The 22,462-nt window shown below is 44.7% G+C and overlaps 1 protein-coding gene across 3 annotated transcripts; it reads right to left on the bottom strand.

Moving 5' to 3' along the window:
- Nucleotides 1–21: 21 nt before the first annotated feature.
- On the bottom strand, nt 22–14,722 carry LOC117533081 (zinc finger protein 358-like). 3 transcript variants are annotated; one of them, XM_034196707.1, is made up of 6 exons: nt 14,254–14,334; nt 13,203–13,417; nt 9,467–9,801; nt 8,820–9,111; nt 1,632–2,064; nt 22–1,601 (listed from the first exon to the last, which is right to left on the bottom strand). In XM_034196707.1, exons 1-6 carry the CDS (start codon nt 14,273–14,275, stop codon nt 1,321–1,323), a joined length of 1,578 nt encoding a protein of 525 aa, XP_034052598.1. In that variant the 5' UTR covers nt 14,276–14,334; the 3' UTR covers nt 22–1,320. The 3 variants fall into 3 exon arrangements, with proteins under 3 accessions (XP_034052598.1, XP_034052599.1, XP_034052597.1); XM_034196708.1 differs by lacking the exon at nt 14,254–14,334 and adding an exon at nt 14,581–14,722 and having other exon boundaries at nt 22–2,064; XM_034196706.1 differs by having other exon boundaries at nt 22–2,064.
- Between the last annotated feature and the right edge of the window lie 7,740 nt (nt 14,723–22,462).

Genomic DNA, 22,462 nt, shown 5'->3' with positions numbered 1-22,462 from the left:
GGACTAAAGACAAACACAGACTTTATTTTGAAGGTTTATTACAAAACGCAAGACAAAACATGTCAACGGGTGTTTAACTATTGGCAAAACACGAACCACGACGAACGCTCTATCAGCAGGAGAACCGAGGAAACACAACGAGGGGGGGGCAGCTTCAACCGAGGAACATAAACCTGGTTCTCCTCCTCTGGTGTTTCTGCCGCCTACACACTATAAATATATCACATTAAATTAAGATAACCCAATTCACAGAAGTCTCTCACAAAGTGTCCGCAGGAACAGGAAGTGCAGCGGGGGGGGGGGTCTGTCAGCGTCATAGAGTCTCTGGAAACAGATGTTCTCCAGATGTTCTCCAGATGTTCTGCAGATGTTCTGCACGTTATCTCCAGGCGCTGAGGTTCTCACATTAACTGGTTCCACTGATAATAAATGTAGTCCAATCAGCATCTCTAATCTCACATTTGTTGGAATCCAAAGATCTGCGTTGTTTATTTTTTTTATAAATTAAGAGTTTTTTCTTCAGGTTTTTATTTGAATAAACTACTTTGGAAGCTGTCTGCTGAAGTCGTTTCCTGTCTGATGATGAGGGGAGGGTCACATTTAAATATTCATACATTACAACATTGTTCCAAATTCATCATAAAGTGCAGTTTTCTCTTTGACTTCCTTAAAAAACTACAAATATGGCCGACCGGCTGCAGAGGAGTCTTCATGCAAACATTAACGTGGAGAACCAATCAGAGCGTCTAAGCTTTAAACAGGGAACCAATCGGAGCGTTGCATCTGTGTACCAATCAAAGTCCCTCTGAGCGATGATAACAAAGATGATATTATGAATTATAATAACATCTGGTATTAAAGTTATAATTGAATACTTTCATATTATTACTAACTTACAAAAACAGAATTATTATTATTAACGGATCAGAAATAATAATCAGTATGAACAGAGCCAAAGAACTAAAAGGGACTACAAAATAAATAATGATAGAGGTGATCCTCGTGGACCAATAGGATTTCAGGAGAGAAGCTCTGATTGGATTGGAGCAGCAGGGGGCGGGGCTTGTAGTTTTCAATTGAAAAGTCTAATTAAAATGTGTTCTCTTTTCTGTGGGACTCCGTTTCCCAAAATGCTCTGCGTGCTCAGCCCAGGTGGCTGATGGGAAATGGAGTGAAGAACAGCGTCACTGTGCAACCTGACAGACAGGTGGGGGGGGCGGCGCCTGGGGGGGGAAGGGGCACTAACCCATCCGTAAGAGCCGTCATTATGACCATATAAGGAAACTGCCACACGACCATATATGGATGTCCTGCTGTTATTTACACCAGAGATGCAGGTCCAGTTCTGGGGGGGGGGGGGTCACCAGGGGTTGTCACTCTGAGTCGGACTCCAGCGGTGCCGTCTCGTCCAGCGCTGGCCTCTTCCTGCGGCGCTGCTCCTCCAGGTGAGCCTTCTTGTGGCGCTGCTCCTCCAGGTGAGCCTTCTTGTGGCGCTGCTCCTCCAGGTGAGCCTTCTTGTGGCGCTGCTCCTCCAGGTGAGCCTTCTTGTGGCGCTGCTCCTCCAGGTGAGCCTTCTTGTGGCGCTGCTCCTCCAGGTGAGCCTTCTTGTGGCGCTGCTCCTCCAGGTGAGCCTTCTTGTGGCGCTGCTGCTCCTCCAGGTGAGCCTTCTTGTGGCGGGAGAAGCTGCTGGAGTGCATGAAGGTTTTGCTGCAGGCGGTGCAGGTGAAGGTCTTCGTTCTGCCGGGGGGGGGCAGCTTCAGGTGTTTCCCGCCCCCCCCCCCGGTGGGTCAGCTGGTGTCGGGCCAGGCTGGAGGCGTGGCTGAAACGCTTCCCGCATTGGCTGCAGACGTGACGCCCCGCCCCCTCCTCCTCTGAGGGGGCGGGGCCTCTGCGGACGCCCCGCCCCCCCCCTCCCCGGCGGCGGCGGTTCTTCTTGCACAAAGTGTAAAAGTTGGGTTTGTCCCGGGAGCAAAGCTTCAGACGGATCTTCAGATCTGAAGACGACTCGCCCAGGTTCTCCTTCCCCGGGGTGTAGCTGTCCAGCAGCTCCTTCACATGGGTCACCTGGGGGGCAGAAACATACCTTAATACACCTTAGCATGACTCAGCAGATACACCTTAACATGACTCAGCAGATACACCTTAGCATGACTCAGCAGATACACCTTAACATGACTCAGCAGATACACCTTAACATGACTCAGCAGATACACCTTAACATGACTCAGCAGATACACCTTAATATGACTCAGCAGATACACCTTAGCATGACTCAGCAGATACACCTTAATATGACTCAGCAGATATACCTTAGCATGACTCAGCACATACACCTTAACATGACTCAGCAGATACACCTTAGCATGACTCAGCAGATACACCTTAATATGACTCAGCAGATATACCTTAGCATGACTCAGCAGATACACCTTAATATGACTCAGCAGATATACCTTAGCATGACTCAGCAGATACACCTTAATATGACTCAGCAGATATACCTTAGCATGACTCAGCACATACACCTTAACATGACTCAGCAGATACACCTTAGCATGACTCAGCAGATACACCTTAGCATGACTGAGCAGATTTATGGACATGTTTTTATGTTTTTATTGTTTTTATTTTGAAGGAGAGGTAGCGCTGTTGACAGGAAGTTGTTGTTGCTATGGAAACAACATGACAGAGATTAACGGAGAGAAGTAATATCTACATACAAAGACAGAGAAAGTAAACGATAACGTTTATGGTTAAGTGTTAGCACCCCCCGAAGAGGCACAAGCTCTTATGTTGATATTGGAGATTTCAATAAATTCAATTTGGCAGCCGCAGTGCCAAACGAACGAATATTCGGATATTCGGGTACAGCCCTAGTATATGTACAGTGGGGCAAAAAAGTATTTAGTCAGCCACCAAGTTCTCCCACTTAAAAAGATGAGAGAGGCCTGTAATGTTCATCCGAGGTACACCTCAACTATGAGAGACAGAATGGGGGGAAAGAATCCAGGAAATCACATTGTAGGATTTTTAATGAATTAATTGGTAAAATAAGTATTTGGTCACCTACAAACAAACAAGATTTCTGGCTCTCACAGACCTGTAACTTCTTCTTTAAGAGCCTCCTCTGTCCTCCACTCGTTAACTGTATTAATGGCACCTGTTTGAACTCGTTATCAGTATAAAAGACACCTGTCCACAACCTCAAACAGTCACACTCCAAACTCCACTATGGCCAAGACCAAAGAGCTGTCAAAGGACACCAGAAACTAAATGGTAGACCTGCACCAGGCTGGGAAGACTGAATCTGCAATAGGTAAGCAGCTTGGTGTGAAGAAATCAACTGTGGGAGCAATTATTAGAAAATGGAAGACATACAAGACCACTGATAATCTCCCTCGATCTGGGGCTCCACGCAAGATCTCACCCTGTGGGGTCAGAATGATCACAAGAACGGTGAGCAAAGATCCCAGAACCACGCGGGGGGACCGAGTCAATGACCTGCAGAGAGCTGGGACCAAAGTAACAAAGGCTACCATTAGTAACACACTACGACCCAGAGACTCAAACCCTGCAGTGCCAGACGTGTCCCCCTGCTTAAGCCAGTACATGTCCAGGCCCGTCTGAAGTCTGCTAGAGAGCATTTAGATGATCCAGAAGAGGATTGGGAGAATGTCATATGGTCAGATGAAACCAAAATAGAACTTTCTGGTAAAAACTCAACTAGACGTGTTTGGAGGAGAAAGAATGCTGAGTTGCATCCAAAGAACACCTACTGTGAAACATGGGGGTGGAAACATCATGCTTTGGGGCTGTGTTTCTGCAAAGGGACCAGGACCACTGATCCGTGTAAAGGAAAGAATGAATGGGGCCATGTATCGTGAGATTTTGAGTGACAACCTCCTTCCATCAGCAAGGGCATTGAAGATTAAACGTGGCTGGGTCTTTCAGCATGACAATGATCCCAAACACACCGCCCGGGCAACGAAGGAGTGGCTTCGTAAGAAGCATTTCAAGGTCCTGGAGTGGCCTAGCCAGTCTCCAGATCTCAACCCCATAGAAAATCTTTGGAGGGAGTTGAAAGTCCGTGTTGCCCAGCGACAGCCCCAAAACATCACTGCTCTAGAGGAGATCTGCATGGAGGAACGGGCCAACATACCAGCAACAGTGTGTGAAAACCTTGTGGAGACTTACAGGAAACCTTTGACCTCTGTCATTGCCAACAAAGGGTATATAACAAAGTATTGAGATGAACTTTTGTTATTGACCAAATACTTATTTTCCACCATCATTTGCAAATAAATTCTTTAAAAATCCTACAATGTGATTTTCTGGATTCTTTCCCCCCATCCTGTCTCTCATAGTTGAAGTGTTCCTAGGATGAACATTACAGGCCTCTCATCTGTTTAAGTGGGAGAACTTGCACAATTGGTGGCTGACTAAATACTTTTGTGCCCCACTGTATATATATATATCTGGTGTTTGGAGAGGAGCGTGTATATAGTATATATATATATATATATATATATGTATACCTGGTGTTTGGAGAGGAGCGTGTATATAGTATATATATATATATATATATATATATATATATATATATATATATATGTATACCTGGTGTTTGGAGAGGAGCGTGTATATAGTATATATATATATACCTGGTGTTTGGAGAGGAGCGTGTATATAGTATATATATATATATATATATATATTAGGGCTGTTAAGTTAACGCGTTAATAACGCAAAAAAAATAATTAACGCCACTAATTATTTTAACGCGATTAACGCATGTGTATTTTTTGTCCTCGGCCGCACCGTAGTTTCAGAGAGCATCAAGTTTAAAATACATTCTACAAGCTGATGCTGACAGCCCTGCTCCTGCCGCCCGCTTGTGGCAGACCACACTTCCACGCTCACCGGCAGGCACCGACTGGCCATCGGGAGGACCGGGTGTATGTGTGGCACGAGCGAGCGAGGCATACCTTACGTGTATTGCTGTTGTTAGCATCTGGTGCTAGCTAGCTGCGCTAACGGATATAAGGAGCTGTTTCAATGAAAACAGAGGAGCGACATTTCGCCGAGCACTTGACTTTATGCAGGAAGCCAGACAGTGGGACATTGCACGAGAAGTCAGCACACTCAGCACGGATAGTGCGCGCAACATGATTGCAGCGTCCAGGCAGCTCCCGTTCGAGCATATGCCTTGAGTTGCACATAGCTCCAACACACACACACACACACACACACACACACACACACACACACACACACACACACACACACACACACACACACACACACACACACACACACACACACACACACACACACACACACACACACACACACACACACACAACACACACACCACGAGGTTCCAGGTTGAATTGAGGCGAATATTTGTAATGTTCAGAGGTTGTTGTGTTTAATATTCATGAGAATATTTGTCATTGTTCAAATGATAATAAACACACATATAAAGCATATTTGTCCACTCATGTTGATAAGAGTATTAAAATCTTGAAAAATATCCCTCTAATGTACATTTAGAACAGATAAAACATTTGCGATTAACTATTTTAATCGACTGACAGCCCTAATATATATATATATATATATATATATATATATATATATATACCTGGTGTTTGGAGAGGAGCGTGTATAAGTATATATATATATATATATATACCTGGTGTTTGGAGAGGAGCGTGTATAAGTATATATAGTATATATATCAGAGATGGAGTACTCGAGTCCTGGACTCGGACTCCAGTGCCGATTTTCGGGACTCGTGACTCGACTCGGACTCGCGCACTGATTGACACGACTTGGACTCGTGAATTCTCGCGTACGCTGACTCGGACTCGTGAATTTTCCCCCCACGATGACTCGGACTCGACTCGTACATTGACGCTCCGACTCGGACTCGAGCAAGTTTTCTCTGGAGTCCGATGTCCTCTATCCTGGCGTGTGCACCTGTGAGGCGAGTTCACGGACTGGGCCCCGCTATTCCAGTCTAGAGATGTCTAGAGACACACCCAGCATCGTGCTGTATGCTTTCACACATTCTGCTTCCACATTGGGAAAGAACAAAATGCTCGTTATGTGGAAACAATAGGGATGTAACGATATACCGAATATCGCGGTAAATAAACGTCCCAATACCGTCGTGAGACTGATAAAATCTACTGCGAATTTTTTTTTTTTTATACACTTTTTTTTTTTTAAACCTTTATTTAACCAGATGGTCCCGTTGAGATCATCGATCTCTTTTTCAAGAGAGACCTGTCCAACATGGCAGCAAGTAGGTTACAACATGAACATAAAACAACAGAACACAAAAGGACATCGTATTTACAGGGCTACATGTACACACCTAGAGACATTGACAAGTACCAACAGGATATTTATATCTCTGTCAATAAGCCTCACCTTCTTGGCAACAACTGCATTGTTTTTGAAGAGGTGGAGAGACAATGCACAGTTTGACCCACTGCTGTCACCCATGGCCAAAGCATATCTCTCCGTCCCTCTGAGGTGACAGGATCGTAAAATGTCCGTCATAATCCCTTATTACCCGTCGGGTCTGAACAGTTCACGAGAGAGCACGCTCGTGAACTGTCAAAGGGGGGGGGGGGGGGGGGCGGTGTTATGCCGTGTGTGCATGCACCTCGCGGGAGCGCGCACAGCGTAAAGCAAAACCTCCCAGACATGTGTTGATCTGTACGGCAAAGTACGGTTTGGAAACTATATCACTTCCTTTTGGAGGGCATGCATAACACGGCATAACACCAGAGCCTCGCTGCGGGGAAACGTTGGCGCTGTTCCGAGTTAGTTCTAATCTGTCAAAATGACGGACTGCTTTCAGATTTTTCCGTCATTGATAAATAAAATATTCGGTTAACGCGACCACTGCTGTCCCAGCAACATCAGTACCAAGCGAGAGAGTTCTTTCCAGAGCAGGGGATTTTGTAAATGCCAAAACATCCCAGCTTATAAATACCTGGAAATGTGGACATGCTCATATTCCTAAAAACCTGTCTGATGATGCTGAGTGAGTGACTTAGTGAGTTTGAGTTGAGTTACTTGAAAAACTAAAGTGAAACTTGATTTATTTTATTGCAGGGTCTGATTATTAAATGTCCTTGTTTATTTGTGAGATGCAGTGGCACAAAGAAAATGCCTACTTTGTTTGGTAGTACTAGTAGGTACAAACACACTGGGTTTCTTGTTCCAGTCTGTTACTGTCACTTTGTTTTTGACACTTTAAAATACTACTAATAATACCTACTAAAATGCTGTACAAATCATAAATACCGTACCGTGGACTTGTTATCACGATATTATCTTACCGTGAGTTTTTGGTATCGTTACATCCCTAGGAAACAATATTGAAGAGAAGGCTCCGTAACACATTACTCTAAGGATCGAGTTCAGACATATAGGCTGTCTTGAACACTATCGTGATCTAATCAATAAATACAGATTCAGCCAATAACACGAAAGCACATGGCTACTTAGCATGCACAATGATGTCATGTTGCATGTTAAGTAGCCATGTGCTTTCTGGGGCTTAATCTTTGTAAACTGATTTAACTGGTAAAAGTTCCTTCAAAATAAGAGTCCCGATCTTATTACTATCAAAATAAAAGTGCAAAACGAAAACTTTACCATAGGAAAATATTGGCATACAAATATAATCACTTCTCTAAAAGGTAACTCATTTTAAATATAGTTTATTTATATATAATATTAATATTATTAATAAGCTTTATATTTCTATAGCACCTATTACAAGAATTGTAGCCAAACTCGCTTCACAGCAGTTCAATAGACAGATTAGTAAAACATGACAGGATCAAAGCAATGTAGAGGAGCAGCTACATTTCAACACATATATCCACGAAGATTAATACATGGAGACTTGTGACTCGGACTCGACTCGGACTCGAACTCTTCTTGGGTAACTCGGACTCGACTCGGACTCGAAGAGTGGTGACTCGAGAGTGACTCGGACTTGACTCGGACTTGAACACAGGTAATGATGACTCGGACTCGACTCGGACTCTTCTTGAGTGACTCGGACTCGACTCGGACTCTTCTTGGGTGACTCGGACTCGAACACAGGTTATGATGACTCGGACTCGACTCGGACTCGAACACAGGTAATGATGACTCGGACTCGACTCGGACTCTTCTTGGGTGACTCGGACTCGACTCGGACACAGGTAATGATGACTCGGACTCGACTCGGACTCTTCTTGGGTGACTCGGACTCGACTCGGACACAGGTAAAAATGACTCGGACTCGACTCGGACACAGGTAATGATGACTCGGACTCGACTCGGACTCTTCTTGGGTGACTCGGACTCGACTCGGACTCTTCTTGGGTGACACGGACTCGACTCGGACTCTTCTTGGGTGACACGGACTCGACTCGGACACAGGTAATGATGACTCGGACTCGACTCGGACTTGAACACAGGTAATGATGACTCGGACTCGACTCGGACTCTTCTTGGGTGACTCGGACTCGACTCGGACTCTTCTTGGGTGACACGGACTCGACTCGGACACAGGTAATGATGACTCGGACTCGACTCGGACTTGAACACAGGTAATGATGACTCGGACCCGACTCTGACTCTTCTTGGGTGACTCGGACTCGAAGAGTGGTGACTTGACTACAACACTGGTATATATATATATTACCTGGTGTTTGGAGAGCTGCGTGTATAAGTATATAGTATATATATATTACCTGGTGTTTGGAGAGCTGCGTGTATAAGTATATATCGTATATATATATTACCTGGTGTTTGGAGAGGAGCGTGGACGTCCTGAAGCTCATGTCACACTGCGGGCAGGCGTAGAAGGTGTCGCCGGGCGGACTCTGAGCGACGGCCCGGCGGCTCTTCTGTCTCCGGCCTCCTGCCTTCTGGGGGTGACGCTGGGCGGCCATGTCTTCTTTCGGGAGCCCCTTCCCCTTCTTGTGGACGAGGCGGTGGCGCGACAGGCTGGAGCTGTGGTTGAACTCCTTCCCGCAGATGTTGCACGGGTGGATGCGCCGCTTCCCGTGCAGCCGCAGGTGGCTGCCCAGCATCCTGCACACAGCATCAAACTGAGCTTAGAAGCTTCAGGCGTCTGAACATTAATCATTATTAAAAATGCATCTCAAATTAAAAATGTAATAAAATCTTAGATCAATCGTTAATCAATGAATACAAAAAATGAAAGTATTAATAATAGTTATTAATTTAAATAACGCATTTAATGGGATTAATTCAAAAATTAAAAGAGATAAATGAAATAATTAATCAAAACAGAAAGTATTAATAACATTAAATAAAAACTGCAGAAAATAAATAAAAACTAAAATAAATAATAATAGTTATTAATTTAAATGTAAACAAATTAATTAATTCTAAAATGAAAAGAGATAAGGGTAGATGGGGGTACCTGCTCCCCTTGAAGGTCATGCCGCAGTGTGGGCAGGAGTACTGCGCCTCCTGGTGGGGGGGCTCCCTCTTGATGGGCGCCGCCCCCTTGCTGTGGGTCTGCTGGTGTCGGTACAGACTGGAGGCGTGGCTGTAGCTCTTCCCACAGAAGCTGCAGCGGTACTGACGCTCTTCCTCCTCCTCCTCCTCTTCCTCTTCATCCTCCTCCTCCTCTTGCAGCTGGCTGACCCCCGCCTGCTCCTCCTGCTCTTCCTCCTCCTCCTCCTCCTCCTCCTCCTCCTCGTCAGAGTCCGTCTTGATCTCCACGCTCTGCTCCGTCACCTCGCACGGATAGACCTAACAAACCATAATAGTGTCAGATGTTAGAAGGTAACCAATCAGAGGGTAACAAGTCAGAGGGTAACCAATCAGAGGGTAACCAATCGGAGGGTAACCAATCGGAGGGTAACCAATCGGAGGGTAACCAGTCAGAGGGTAACACATGACTCTGCAGTAGACCACATGACTCTCTAGTAGATCACATGACTCTGCAGTAGATCACATGACTCTACAGTTGATCACATGACTCTACAGTTGATCACATGACTCTACAGTTGATCACATGACTCTGCAGTAGATCACATGACTCTGCAGTAGATCACATGACTCTACAGTTGATCACATGACTCTACAGTTGATCACATGACTCTACAGTTGATCACATGACTCTACAGTTGATCACATGACTCTGCAGTAGATCACATGACTCTACAGTTGATCACATGACTCTACAGTAGATCACATGACTCTACAGTAGATCACATGACTATACAGTAGATCACATGACTCTGCAGTAGATCACATGACTCTACAGTAGATCACATGACTCTGCAGTAGATCACATGACTCTGCAGTAGATCACATGACTCTACAGTAGATCACATGACTCTGCAGTAGATCACATGACTCTACAGTAGATCACATGACTCTACAGTAGATCACATGACTCTGCAGTTGATCACATGACTGCAGTAGATCACATGACTCTACGGTAGATCACATGACTCTAGTAGATCACATGACTCTACAGTTGATCATATGACTCTACAGTTGATCACATGACTTTACAGTTGATCACATGACTCTACAGTAGATCACATGACTCTGCAGTAGATCACATGACTCTGCAGTAGATCACATGACTCTACAGTAGATCATATGACTCTCTAGTAGATCACATGACTATACAGTTGATCACATGACTCTACAGTAGATCACATGACTCTAGTAGATCACATGACTCTACAGTTGATCACATGACTCTACAGTAGATCACATGACTCGTAGATCACATGACTCTGCAGTAGATCACATGACTCTAGTAGATCACATGACTCTACAGTTGATCATATGACTACAGTTGATCGCATGACTCTCTAGTAGATCACATGACTCTACAGTTGATCACATGACTCTACAGTAGATCACATGACTCTACAGTTGATCACATGACTCTACAGTAGATCACATGACTCTAGTAGATCACATGACTACAGTTGATCACATGACTCTACAGTTGATCACATGACTCTACAGTTGATCACATGACTCTACAGTTGATCACATGACTCTCTAGTAGATCACATGACTCTACAGTTGATCACATGACTCTCTAGTAGATCACATGACTCTCTAGTAGATCACATGACTCTACAGTTGATCACATGACTCTCTTGTACTGTGGTTCTCAAATGGGTGTACGCGGACCCCTAGGGGTACGTTGGAGTACTGCAGGGGGTACGTGAGATTTATTTTATGTTAATGAAAAAACAACATAAGTAATGCATTTAAACAAACTGCTAATATTAGATGAACTACTTTATTCAAAGGTTTAAACGCTGGATAATAACATGGGAACAATAAACGGGGTGCTCTCTTTTCCTCTCCCTCTCCTGACAGCCCGTCAGTCTCGTGCAGCTCGCTGAACCTGTAATGAGTGACCCGACAGTAAAGAATACATATATATATATAACTAGTTTAGCTAGTTCCAGAGTAGATGAATAAGCTAAGTGTGTTAGGTCTAACTCTAAGTGTATTGTGCTCCTCTCAACGGTCCGTCACAGCGGCGGAGCTGTGATCATGCAGAGCTGCGTGTTCTCCGTCAGCAGCAGCTGATCTGATCTCTCTCCCGGTTAGACTTCACTCGCGTTGATGTCCACATCTATCAGATCTAGCTAGTTCTAGTTAATGATTTGACTGCCTGCTTTTCAAAGGACCTAAACAATAAGCGTTGCTTGGCAACGGCGTGTGGCCACAAGTATAGCGCAGCATTATGCATGTGTTCAATGAGGGGTCAAAATCCCATGCTCATAAAATGCTCATATATTTGTTTCTCTTCCCCACGCCCCTAAATAAATAAATAAACCAATTTTAGGAAAAGTAAGGAAGTTTGAGCCGTGTGGGTTTTATATGAACAGTTACACATATTTCAAAAGGTGAAGTGTAATAGCTGCAGTTAGCCTCCCTGTCAGAATGACAAAGCTCTCAGTGAAGCTCAAGCCCACGTTTCACTACATACAACTTATTAAGAAGATCAGTTCAATGCAGCTAATGTCGTCTCTGTGTTGTTGCTTGATGTTGAAATTGGTTTGCCATGAATTTAGTGATGGATTGTAAACATTTGAAATGTAGCATTTAAGTGTTTCTCAGTTACAAGGTTGTTGCTGTGCTGTACCTCTTTATATAGACATGTGTTCCTTAACAAATTGTGTTTGCGCTGATCAGGGGGTACGTGGCTGAATCTTTTTTTCAAAGGGGGAACATTATTGAAAAAAGTTTGAGAATCACTGAACTAGTTGATCACATGACTCTGCAGTAGATCACATGACTCTGCAGTAGATCACATGACTCTGCAGTAGATCACATGACTCTGCAGTAGATCACATGAACTCTACAGTAGATCACATGACTCTGCAGTAGATCACATGACTCTGCAGTAGATCACATGACTCTGCAGTAGATCACATGACTCTGCAGTAGATCACATGACTCTGCAGTAGATCACATGACTCTGCAGTAGATCACATGACTCTACAGTAGATCACATGACTCTGCAGTAGATCACATGACTCTGCAGTAGATCACATGACTCTGCAGTAGATCACATGACTCTACAGTAGATCACATGACTCTGCAGTAGATCACATGACTCTACAGTAGATCACATGACTCTGCAGTAGATCACATGACTCTACAGTAGATCACATGACTCTGCAGTAGATCACATGACTCTACAGTAGATCACATGACTCTACAGTAGATCACATGACTCTACAGTTGATCACATGACTCTGCAGTAGATCACATGACTCTGCAGTAGATCACATGACTCTGCAGTAGATCACATGACTCTACAGTTGATCACATGACTCTACAGTAGATCACATGACTCTACAGTAGATCACATGACTCTGCAGTAGATCACATGACTCTACAGTTGATCACATGACTCTACAGTAGATCACATGACTCTGCAGTAGATCACATGACTCTACAGTTGATGACATGACTCTGCAGTAGATCACATGACTCTACAGTTGATCACATGACTCTACAGTTGATCACATGACTCTACAGTAGATCACATGACTCTGCAGTAGATCACATGACTCTACAGTTGATCACATGACTCTACAGTTGATCACATGACGCTCTAGTAGATCACATGACTCTACAGTTGATCACATGATGTTTCTCACCTCTTCGTAGGGGGCAAAGAAGGCGTCCTCGCTGATCTCGGGGGGGTCGTCAGGGTCTCTCTTCACGCAGGAGATCGTGAAGCGCGACCCGACCTCCGCCCACTTCACCACGTACTCAATGGGCTGCGTGTCCAACTCCACCGTGATGAAGTCTGCCCCCCCCAGAGCGTCCTCCGACACACTCAGGTCCGTCTCCGAGTCCATGGGAGCGGCTCCTGAGAGAGAGGAGTGTTCATTAGTGTTCTGACGAGGCCATGGGAGCCCTGGGGGGTCTTCAGTATTATCATTACATGAATCCTTCATCACTACAGTCAACGTTTTAATATCATCATCAACAGTTATTCAGACGCCTCATTGGACTCCTCTGGAACATGGTGACATCACTCTGGAACACTAGCTCTCCTATTGGCTAGTGCTCCAACACATTGTACGTGATAGGCGAAGGGGTGGGATTATATTATACTGATCATAGAGCTAGTTATAGATCAGGTTATAGATCTGCTGATTATAGAGCTGGTTATAAATCTGATACAACACAGAGAGGCTGCTCTGCGACACTGAGTGATGAGAGCCGCCGCACCGCCCCGCCGCTCCGCTCTGTGAAGCGGCGGGTAAACCGAGCAGCGACTGATTCACATTAACATCAGATTCATATAAATACATCTATAATATCAGAGATGCTCTGTTCTCCCCCTGCCGCTCTCTGACGCTCTGTTCGCCTCCCTGCCGCCTATCACCCCGCGCAGCGCGGCAGCCTCCATCCCTACTGCCGCCTCCTCGCGCTCACCTCTTCAGGTGTTAGTATCACACTGTAATGGCGCGAGACTGATTCTAACATCCGCCCTTTATTCTAAATGTGTTTAAATGTTTTCAATCTTTGATAAAAGCCTCTTTCTGGGCGCGCGCAGAGCGGGGTTACAGAACTACTTTCTGAGCGGTGATGCGGCTCAGCTGTCAGAATAAGAGACAAACAGCAGAGCTACCGGGGATATTACCGGAGGGTTACCGGGGGGTTACAGGGGGGACCGCCGGGTCTAACGGGGCTACTCACCGGGCTCTCGGCGGAGGAACATAAACGGTAAACCGGGACCGGATCACAATAAACAGGAAGCAGCGGACGGGGACACAAAGCATTGTGGGAAGGATTAAATGGATGCGATGAACGGAAGTAGGTGGACTGCCCTTCAAAATAAAACTCAGCAAAATGAAAGAAAAACAGTAAAAATTATTTTAAAAATTGAATTAAATTCATATTTAATCCAGAAAACTGTTAAATAAAGTCCTGTTAATAATGAGGACGCACACACACACACACACACACACACACACACACACACACACACACACACACACACACTTCATGTTTAGGACCACTCACGTTAGAGGGTCAGTGCCGCTTCTCTCTCTTTCCTCCGGTTCTCCTCCGGTTCTCCTGTCTCTCTCCTCTCTCTATCCTCTCTCTATCCTCCGGTTCTCCTCTCTCTCTCCTCTCTCTATCCTCCGGTTCTCCTCCGGTTCTCTTCCGGTTCTCCTCCGGTTCTCCTCCGGTTCTCCTCCGGTTCTCCTCCGGTTCTCCTCCGGTTCTCCTCCGGTTCTCCTCCGGTTCTCCTCCGGTTCTCCTGGTGTCTCCGCCGCTCCTCGGTCTCTCTGCCGGGGAGACGCGGCAGCGCTGACGGAGACGCGGCAGTCTGGCGGCAGCACCGCTGCAGCGGCGTGGCGCTGACCCAACAGAGTGAAGGGGAAGCGGCAGCGCTGACGTAGACGCGGTAGTGCTGACGGAGCTGCGGCAGGCTGCGGAGCGCCGGACGTTCTCCGCTGTGATTGGCTGATGTAGGGCGCAGCCTGATCGGAGCATGGAATCGGATTGGCTGGCAGCCTGAGAACCGAAAACCCTGCCGCCAAGTGTCGCGAGGTGTCGTGAAAACTTCAAGGATTCATGATTTTTGGATCTTAAATTTTCATCTAAGGAACATTTGACGTCACCTAGTCATCCGAACAACAACAATAACATCTACACACTCCTCTCACACACACTCCGAGTCCTCACACACAAACCCCTCTCTCACGCACACACAGGGAATCTGCAGTGTGTATAAGAGTCCCCAGCAGGGGGCGCTGCTCACTGCAATAATAGAATAATAATAACATTATTATCATAAAGTATTTATTTCTGTAAAGAAAATAAATGATCCAGGTTATATTCTGTATAAGTACAGGATATAAGGTCAGATATAAGTACAGGATATAACCAGTACATATAAGTACAGGATATAAGTACAGGATATAAGGACAGATATAAGTACTGGATATAAGTACAGGATATAACCAGTACATATAAGTACAGGATATAACCAGTACATATAAGTACAGGATATAAGTACAGGATATAAGGACAGATATAAGTACTGGATATAAGTACAGGATATAACCAGTACATATAAGTACAGGATATAAGTACAGGATATAACCAGTACATATAAGTACAGGATATAAGTACAGGATATAACCAGTACATATAAGTACAGGATATAAGTACTGGATATAAGTACAGGATATAACCAGTACATATAAGTACTGGATATAAGTAGAGGATATAAGTACAGGATATAAGGACAGATATAAGTACTGGATATAAGTACAGGATATAAGTACAGGATATAACCAGTACATATAAGTACAGGATATAAGTACAGGATATAACCAGTACATATAAGTACAGGATATAAGTACAGGATATAAGTACAGGATATAACCAGTACATATAAGTACTGGATATAAGTACAGGATATAACCAGTACATATAAGTACAGGATATAAGTACAGGATATAACCAGTACATATAAGTACAGGATATAAGTACAGGATATAACCAGTACATATAAGTACAGGATATAAGTACTGGATATAAATACAGGATATAACCAGTAAATATCATAATAATAATAATAAACAAGACAAACAAGGACAGGCAAACAAGTAAGTAAAAAATAAAAAGGCAGTCAAGAGGAAGTTGATTGAGAGGGGGGGGGGGGATTATGGGTAGAGAGGGGGGGGGGCTTATGGGTAGAGAGGGGGGGGGGGGCTTATGGGTAGAGCGGGGGGGGGGGCTTATGGGTAGACAGAGTTGAAAAGATGTGTTTTGAGGCGGGACTGAAAGACTGTGAAGGACTCAGAGTCACGGAGATCTTGGGGGAGGGGGTTCCAGAGCCTAGGAGCTGCCACTGAGAAGGCTCTGTCCCCAAAGCTGCAGAGTGTGGATGTGGGAGTGGATAGGAGTCATATAAGTACAGGATATAACCAGTACATATAAGTACAGGATATAAGTACAGGATATATCCAGTACATATAAGTACAGGATATATCCAGTACATAGAAGTACAGGATATAAATCAAATCAAATCAAGTTTTATTTATATAGCACATTTATAAAGGATGTTTGGTGGAGCCAAAGTGCTGAACATATAATAAAAATAGCCTACAGTAGAGACACTTTACAGCAAATACAACAGCACAGATTGTTCAGAATATCAGTATGAGAAAAACGACACCCTCTGTCCTTAGACCCTCTGTCCTTAGAGCCTCTGTCCTTAGACCCTCTGTCCTTAGACTCTCTGTCCTCAGACCCTCTGTCCTTAGACCATCTGTCTCTCAGACCCTCTACATTTGACAGCATATAGACCGAATGTTAGGAAATGCATGTGTCTGTAATAAGAAGATGAATCCACGAGGATGTCAGCTACAATCCTGTGGAAGCCATCAGGGAAGCAGCATGACGAGACCCAAGGCAGGACCGCAGAGAAAAGGTTCAGCCACGACCCGAAGTCCACCACTTAATCCAGAACTCAGGATAGAGGATCCAAGACACAGGACTACAGCAAGAGGATCAGCCTCGACTCCGGATCCCGGCGTAGAGATAGATACAAAACAAGAACAAAGATTTGGCTGGGTTAATCGGAACAAGAGAATACACAGACACAGACAGAGAGGGGAAAGGTCATTGGATAAAAGTCATTCTTGATAACCCTCTAGAAAGATCTCATCAACTTCCCCACTCAATCTATCAAGACCCGAGCAGTTCTATAGATATATATAAGAAACAGAGAGAGGGAGCACAACAACCTATCTCTTCGTCAGATGCACTCCCCCGCTTATCTAAGCGACTCTGTACCCCGTTACCCTCTACAAGGCCATAGACCAGCAGAGGGGACCGTTACCCTCTACAAGGCCATAGACCAGCAGAGGGGACCGTTACCCTCTACAAGGCCATAGACCAGCAGAGGGGACCGTTACCCTCTACAAGGCCATAGACCAAGGGTCTAAAGGGAAAAAATATATATATTTTAGACTATATTTTAAGCAATCCTATATTCGAATAATGTATAAACTATTTAAAAAATACTTTATGAAATCCTATGTTATGTTATAAATATTAACATAAAGAACTAAATGAATGAATAAATAAATAAATAAATAAATAAATAAATAAATAAATAAATAAATAAATAAATAAATAAATAAATAAATAAATAAATAAATAAATAAATAAATAAATAAATAAATAAATAAATAAATAAATAAATAAATAAATAAATAAATAAATAAATAAATAAATAAATAAATAAATAAATAAATAAATAAATAAATAAATAAATAAATAAATGAATAAATAAATGAATAAATAGATAGATAATTAAACAAAAGCCAGAGAGAAACAGTGAGTCTTTAGTGTAGATTTAAAACCCCCAGGGTCTGGACCTCACATGGAGGGGCAGAGTGTTCCAGAGCCTGGGGCCAGCTGCTGCGAAGGCTCGGTGCCCTCGGGTTTTAAGCCTGGTCTTAGGCACTACCAACAGCAGCTGATCAGCCGACCTTAAGGCTCTGCCTGGGGTGTAGCGATGGAGGAGTTCGGCTACATAGGCCGGAGCCAGCCCATTTAGGGCTTTGAAAACAAATAAAAGGAGTTTAAAATCTATTCTGAACCGAACTGGAAGCCAGTGCAATGAAGCCAGAATTGGGGTGATGTGGTCACGCTTTTTATGACCAGTGAGAAGACGTGCAGCTGCATTCTGAACTAGCTGGAGGCGTCTAATTGAGGCCTGGTCCATACCCACATACAGAGCGTTGCAGTAATCCAGTCTCGAGGTAACAAAGGCGTTAATAACCCTTTCTAGGTCTTTAAAATATAAAAACGATTTGGTCTTAGCCAATAGTGGTATTTTGAAAAAGCAGGTCTTGACTACAGTGCTGACCTGCTTATCAAATTTAAAGGCGCTGTTGAAGGTCACTCCAAGGTTCATGACAGAGGGGAGGATGTTTTCATTGAGGGAGCCCAGAATATCAACCGGAGGGTGAGGAAGTTTTGGCTCAGCCAGGATTTGATCTCCATTAAGCAGTCCTTCAGCTGCTGTAGTGAGTTGGCATTTTGATTGAGAGGCAGATAGATCTGTACATCATCAGCGTAACAATGGAAGGGGATATTATGTTTAGTGAGAATTGAGCCTAGGGGCAGTATGTACAATAGAAAAAGGATGGGGCCCAGAATCGAGCCTTGGGGAACCCCACAGGTAAGAGGGGCTTTGGCAGAGGAGAAGACACCTAACTGCACTGAGAAGCTACGGTCTGTCAGGTAGGACCTGAACCATGCAAGGGCAGAGCCTGTGATGCCTGCGGACTGTTCAAGCCGTGACAACAGGATGCTATTGTCCACAGTGTCAAAGGCAGCTGTCAGGTCCAACAGCACCAGGACAGCTGGGCTGCCTGAGTCTGCGGCTAAGAGCAGATCATTAAACTCTTCAAAGGGCTGTTTCAGTGCTGTGCATGGGTTTAAAGCCAGACTGACATTTTTCATGGATACCATTCATGGTTAAAAATGACTGCAGCTGGGCGTAGACTACTCGCTCCAGGGCTTTAGATAAAAAAGGTAGCTGGGAGATGGGCCTGAAATTTGCGAGAATGGAGGGATCGAGATTTGTCTTTTTAAGTAGTGGCTGGACCACGGCATGTTTGAAGGCAGCTGGGACACATCCTGAGCTAAGAGAGGTGTTTACAAGCAATAAAACACTTGCTCCAACTGATTCGAAAACATCTCTAAGGAAGCGAGAGGGAATGCTGTCTGAAGTGCAGTTTGTCGGCCGCAGGTGCTTGACTACATCCAAGAGAGAGAAGAGAGGGATACAGGCTCAAAGTGGTCGAGGGCAGCAGGGCACAGAAAGGGAGCAGGATCTGGGGTAGCACTAGTATAGGCTAGCCTAAGAGCAGATACTTTTTCGATAAAAAATGTAAGAAATGTATCGCAGAGAGTAGTCGATGGCACAATTGGAGAAGCATCACAAGGATTAATGATCGAGTCGAGGACATTAAAAAGAACCTGAGGTTTGTGGCTGTTTTTGGAGATGAACAGAGAAATATACTCTGTGTTGGCTTTGACTGCCGTCTGGTAGTCGGAGAGGCAAGCACGAAGAATTTCTAAGGAGACATGAAGTTGATCCTTTTTCCATTTTCTCTCTGCACGCCTACAAGCGCGTCTAAGAGCGCGAGTACAATCATTGAGCCACGGCTCTGAGAGAACTTTGGTGCGTCTAAGCGTCTAGGGAGCAACGGAATCCAGTATTAGTGTGCATGTCGAATCAAACAAAGAGATAAGCTCATCAGCACTAAAAGCACAGTTCATCTCTAATTTACAAATCGGATAAGTATTAAAAACATCAGAGAACTGTGAGGCAGGCAAGGGGTTAATTGAACGCAGACAACGCGCAGGAGCACGTGATTCAACTCCTAAGGGATCGAGGTTGTAAACAGAACCGGTAAATGGTCTGAGATACGCGTTCCTGCACAGATTTCATCCACAGAGATAGACAATCCAAACGATAATACTAAGTCTAAGGTGTGTCCTTTATCGTGTGTTGGGCCAGCCACAGACTGAAGGAGACCGAAAGAGTCGAGGAGGTTTAAAAAATCCCTAACCAGAGGTTTGGACTCGCAGCACACATGGACATTAAAGTCTCCGCAGATCAAAACACGATCATATTTCACCATGATCCCGGACAGAAAGTCAGAGAAGTCATTTATGAAATCATTATTGTACTTTGGCGGACGATACACGACTGCGCATAGTATAGGCGAGGCCGGGTTCAGTTCAAAAAGCTGCAACTCAAAGCTAGCATAGCTAGTTACTGGGTGAAGCAAACGGCATTGGAGAGTTGCTCTAAACACTGAAGCTATGCCCCCACCACGGCCGGTGGTACGGGGGGAGCTGAAGGAAGTACAGTCGGGAGGAAGAAGTTCAGAAAACGGTACATACTCGCCGGTGTGGACCCAGGTCTCCGTCAGGAACATTAAATCCAGATCATGAGAGGTGAAGAAGTCGTTTAACAGGAACGTCTTGTTTGCTATTGACCTAGCGTTTAGCAAAGCCATGCAGAGTTTTCTCTCCGGGCTGGCCGAAGGTGTAGTGCGTCTCAGCTGACGAAGATGTGCGTGTTGAACGCCGCGCGGACCGGGAGCAGTCAGTCGGGCAGGAGGAGCTGCCAGCGGGCCCAGCAGAGGCCGCAGCTCCGGAAAGACAGGGCGAATCCACCGATCCCTCACATGGCGTGCAGCGGGAGGGCCATGATATCTGATGCGTGGATAAGTCACGGAAGAAGCCGTCAGGTATGCCTTAAGATGGACGAGCGCGCCACCACGCTTTCCCCGTCGCCTGAAGCGCTTTCGGTGAGGCAGGATGCAGGGCAACCGGCGCAGGTAGGTGGGAATATCTGACAGTAGAGGGGGGGGAGTCGATTTACGGTTGCCAGATATAGGTTTGGACAGCAGTATAAACTCCAGTGAGGGTCTTAGGTGGAGGAGAGCTTGGCGATCATAGACAAGCAGAGCAGAGACATTCTGACAAACATACAACAAAAACAGGATAGCTAAAGGCAGAGAGCTGAGGGAGCGGCGAGCCGACACAGGCGCCATCTTGTACAGGATATATCCAGTATATATAAGTACAGGATATATCCAGTACATATACCAGGGGCGCCGCCAGGGATGTTGGGCCCCATGAAAAGACATCACATTGGGCCCCACCACCAGGCCCAGGCCACGCCAACCAAGCACACTACTGTAACCACACCTCCAGAACCCAACCACTCATTGATGCTTTAAATAACTCTACCTACAGGCTTGCATCTATCTTGTAGTCCAAAACTAACTACACAGTATTTACTGACACTGAGCGGTGAACATATAACACTGTGCAGACTGCAACATTCTGCTGCAGTAGAATTCACTCTTTGATATAACACTAACATTCCTGACTATAGACCTCAATAGCCATCTTTATGGAGTTCATGCCTTTTTAATCACATGTTTGAATGGAACATTCAAACATCAAAATAAATATAACTTAAATATACATGACCTCTTAAATTAAAATAAAGTGAACATTAACACCAATATTATCATTTATAAAATGCTATAACAAAAAAAATAACATAAGCAGCAGATTTTCTAATTAAATATATCAACTACAAAATAAGCGGGTATTAAAGTGTAAACGGACAACAAAACGGAAATGGAAGTGAAAAGGCCTGATGGCGCTCTCTCTCTTTCTCTCCTTTCTTTTCTCTTTTGAAAGCCTGACTTTGTGAGTCGTTGAGACATCATACACACGTAAGTCATGGGCGTCGCAGCCATTATATGAGGGTGGGACAAGTCCCCCCCACTTTTTCAAATGATTAGTTTAGACCCCCCCACTTCTACCATGTGGAAAGTCCGTGAATCGGTCTCTCCACTCGCCGCTCTTTGTAGAGCGCTGTGTCAGTGCTTCACTATCAAATCCATTCCACTTGCTTATTGAGAGAACGCCCAAATCAATGAAACTCCGTACCATGTTTTCACTGCTACTTTGTACCAAGGCAGATTCTCCCATAGTGCACATGTTCAAGGAGTGTTGTCATAGTTGGACAGCTCAGAGGCCTGTTCTACGAAGCCGGTTCAACCTAACCTGGATATGTTTGAGTTAGCCGGTTGGCCTAATCCAAAACATACGCGCTCTCGCTAAGCGGCCCTACGACGCGGGTTATCAAGTGGATCGCTCAAGCCAGCCGTGTCCTATCTAGTTAGGTGTTCACATGAGAGGGGTGGTATCTGGAGCATTCGACCAATCACAGACATGGAGAAGCGTACTGACAGCGCAACGTCATACTTCCTGAATGAAAAGTGAACTCTAATATTAGACATATGAAGAAGTTAAACTTTAAACATCCATGACTTAAACA

The sequence above is a fragment of the Gymnodraco acuticeps genome, unplaced genomic scaffold (assembly GCF_902827175.1).
Source record: "Gymnodraco acuticeps unplaced genomic scaffold, fGymAcu1.1, whole genome shotgun sequence".
In the NCBI taxonomy this organism is placed as follows: Eukaryota; Metazoa; Chordata; class Actinopteri; order Perciformes; family Bathydraconidae; genus Gymnodraco; species Gymnodraco acuticeps.
Note: the sequence above shows the minus strand (reverse complement) of the source record. Positions and strands in the feature narration are given on the sequence as shown.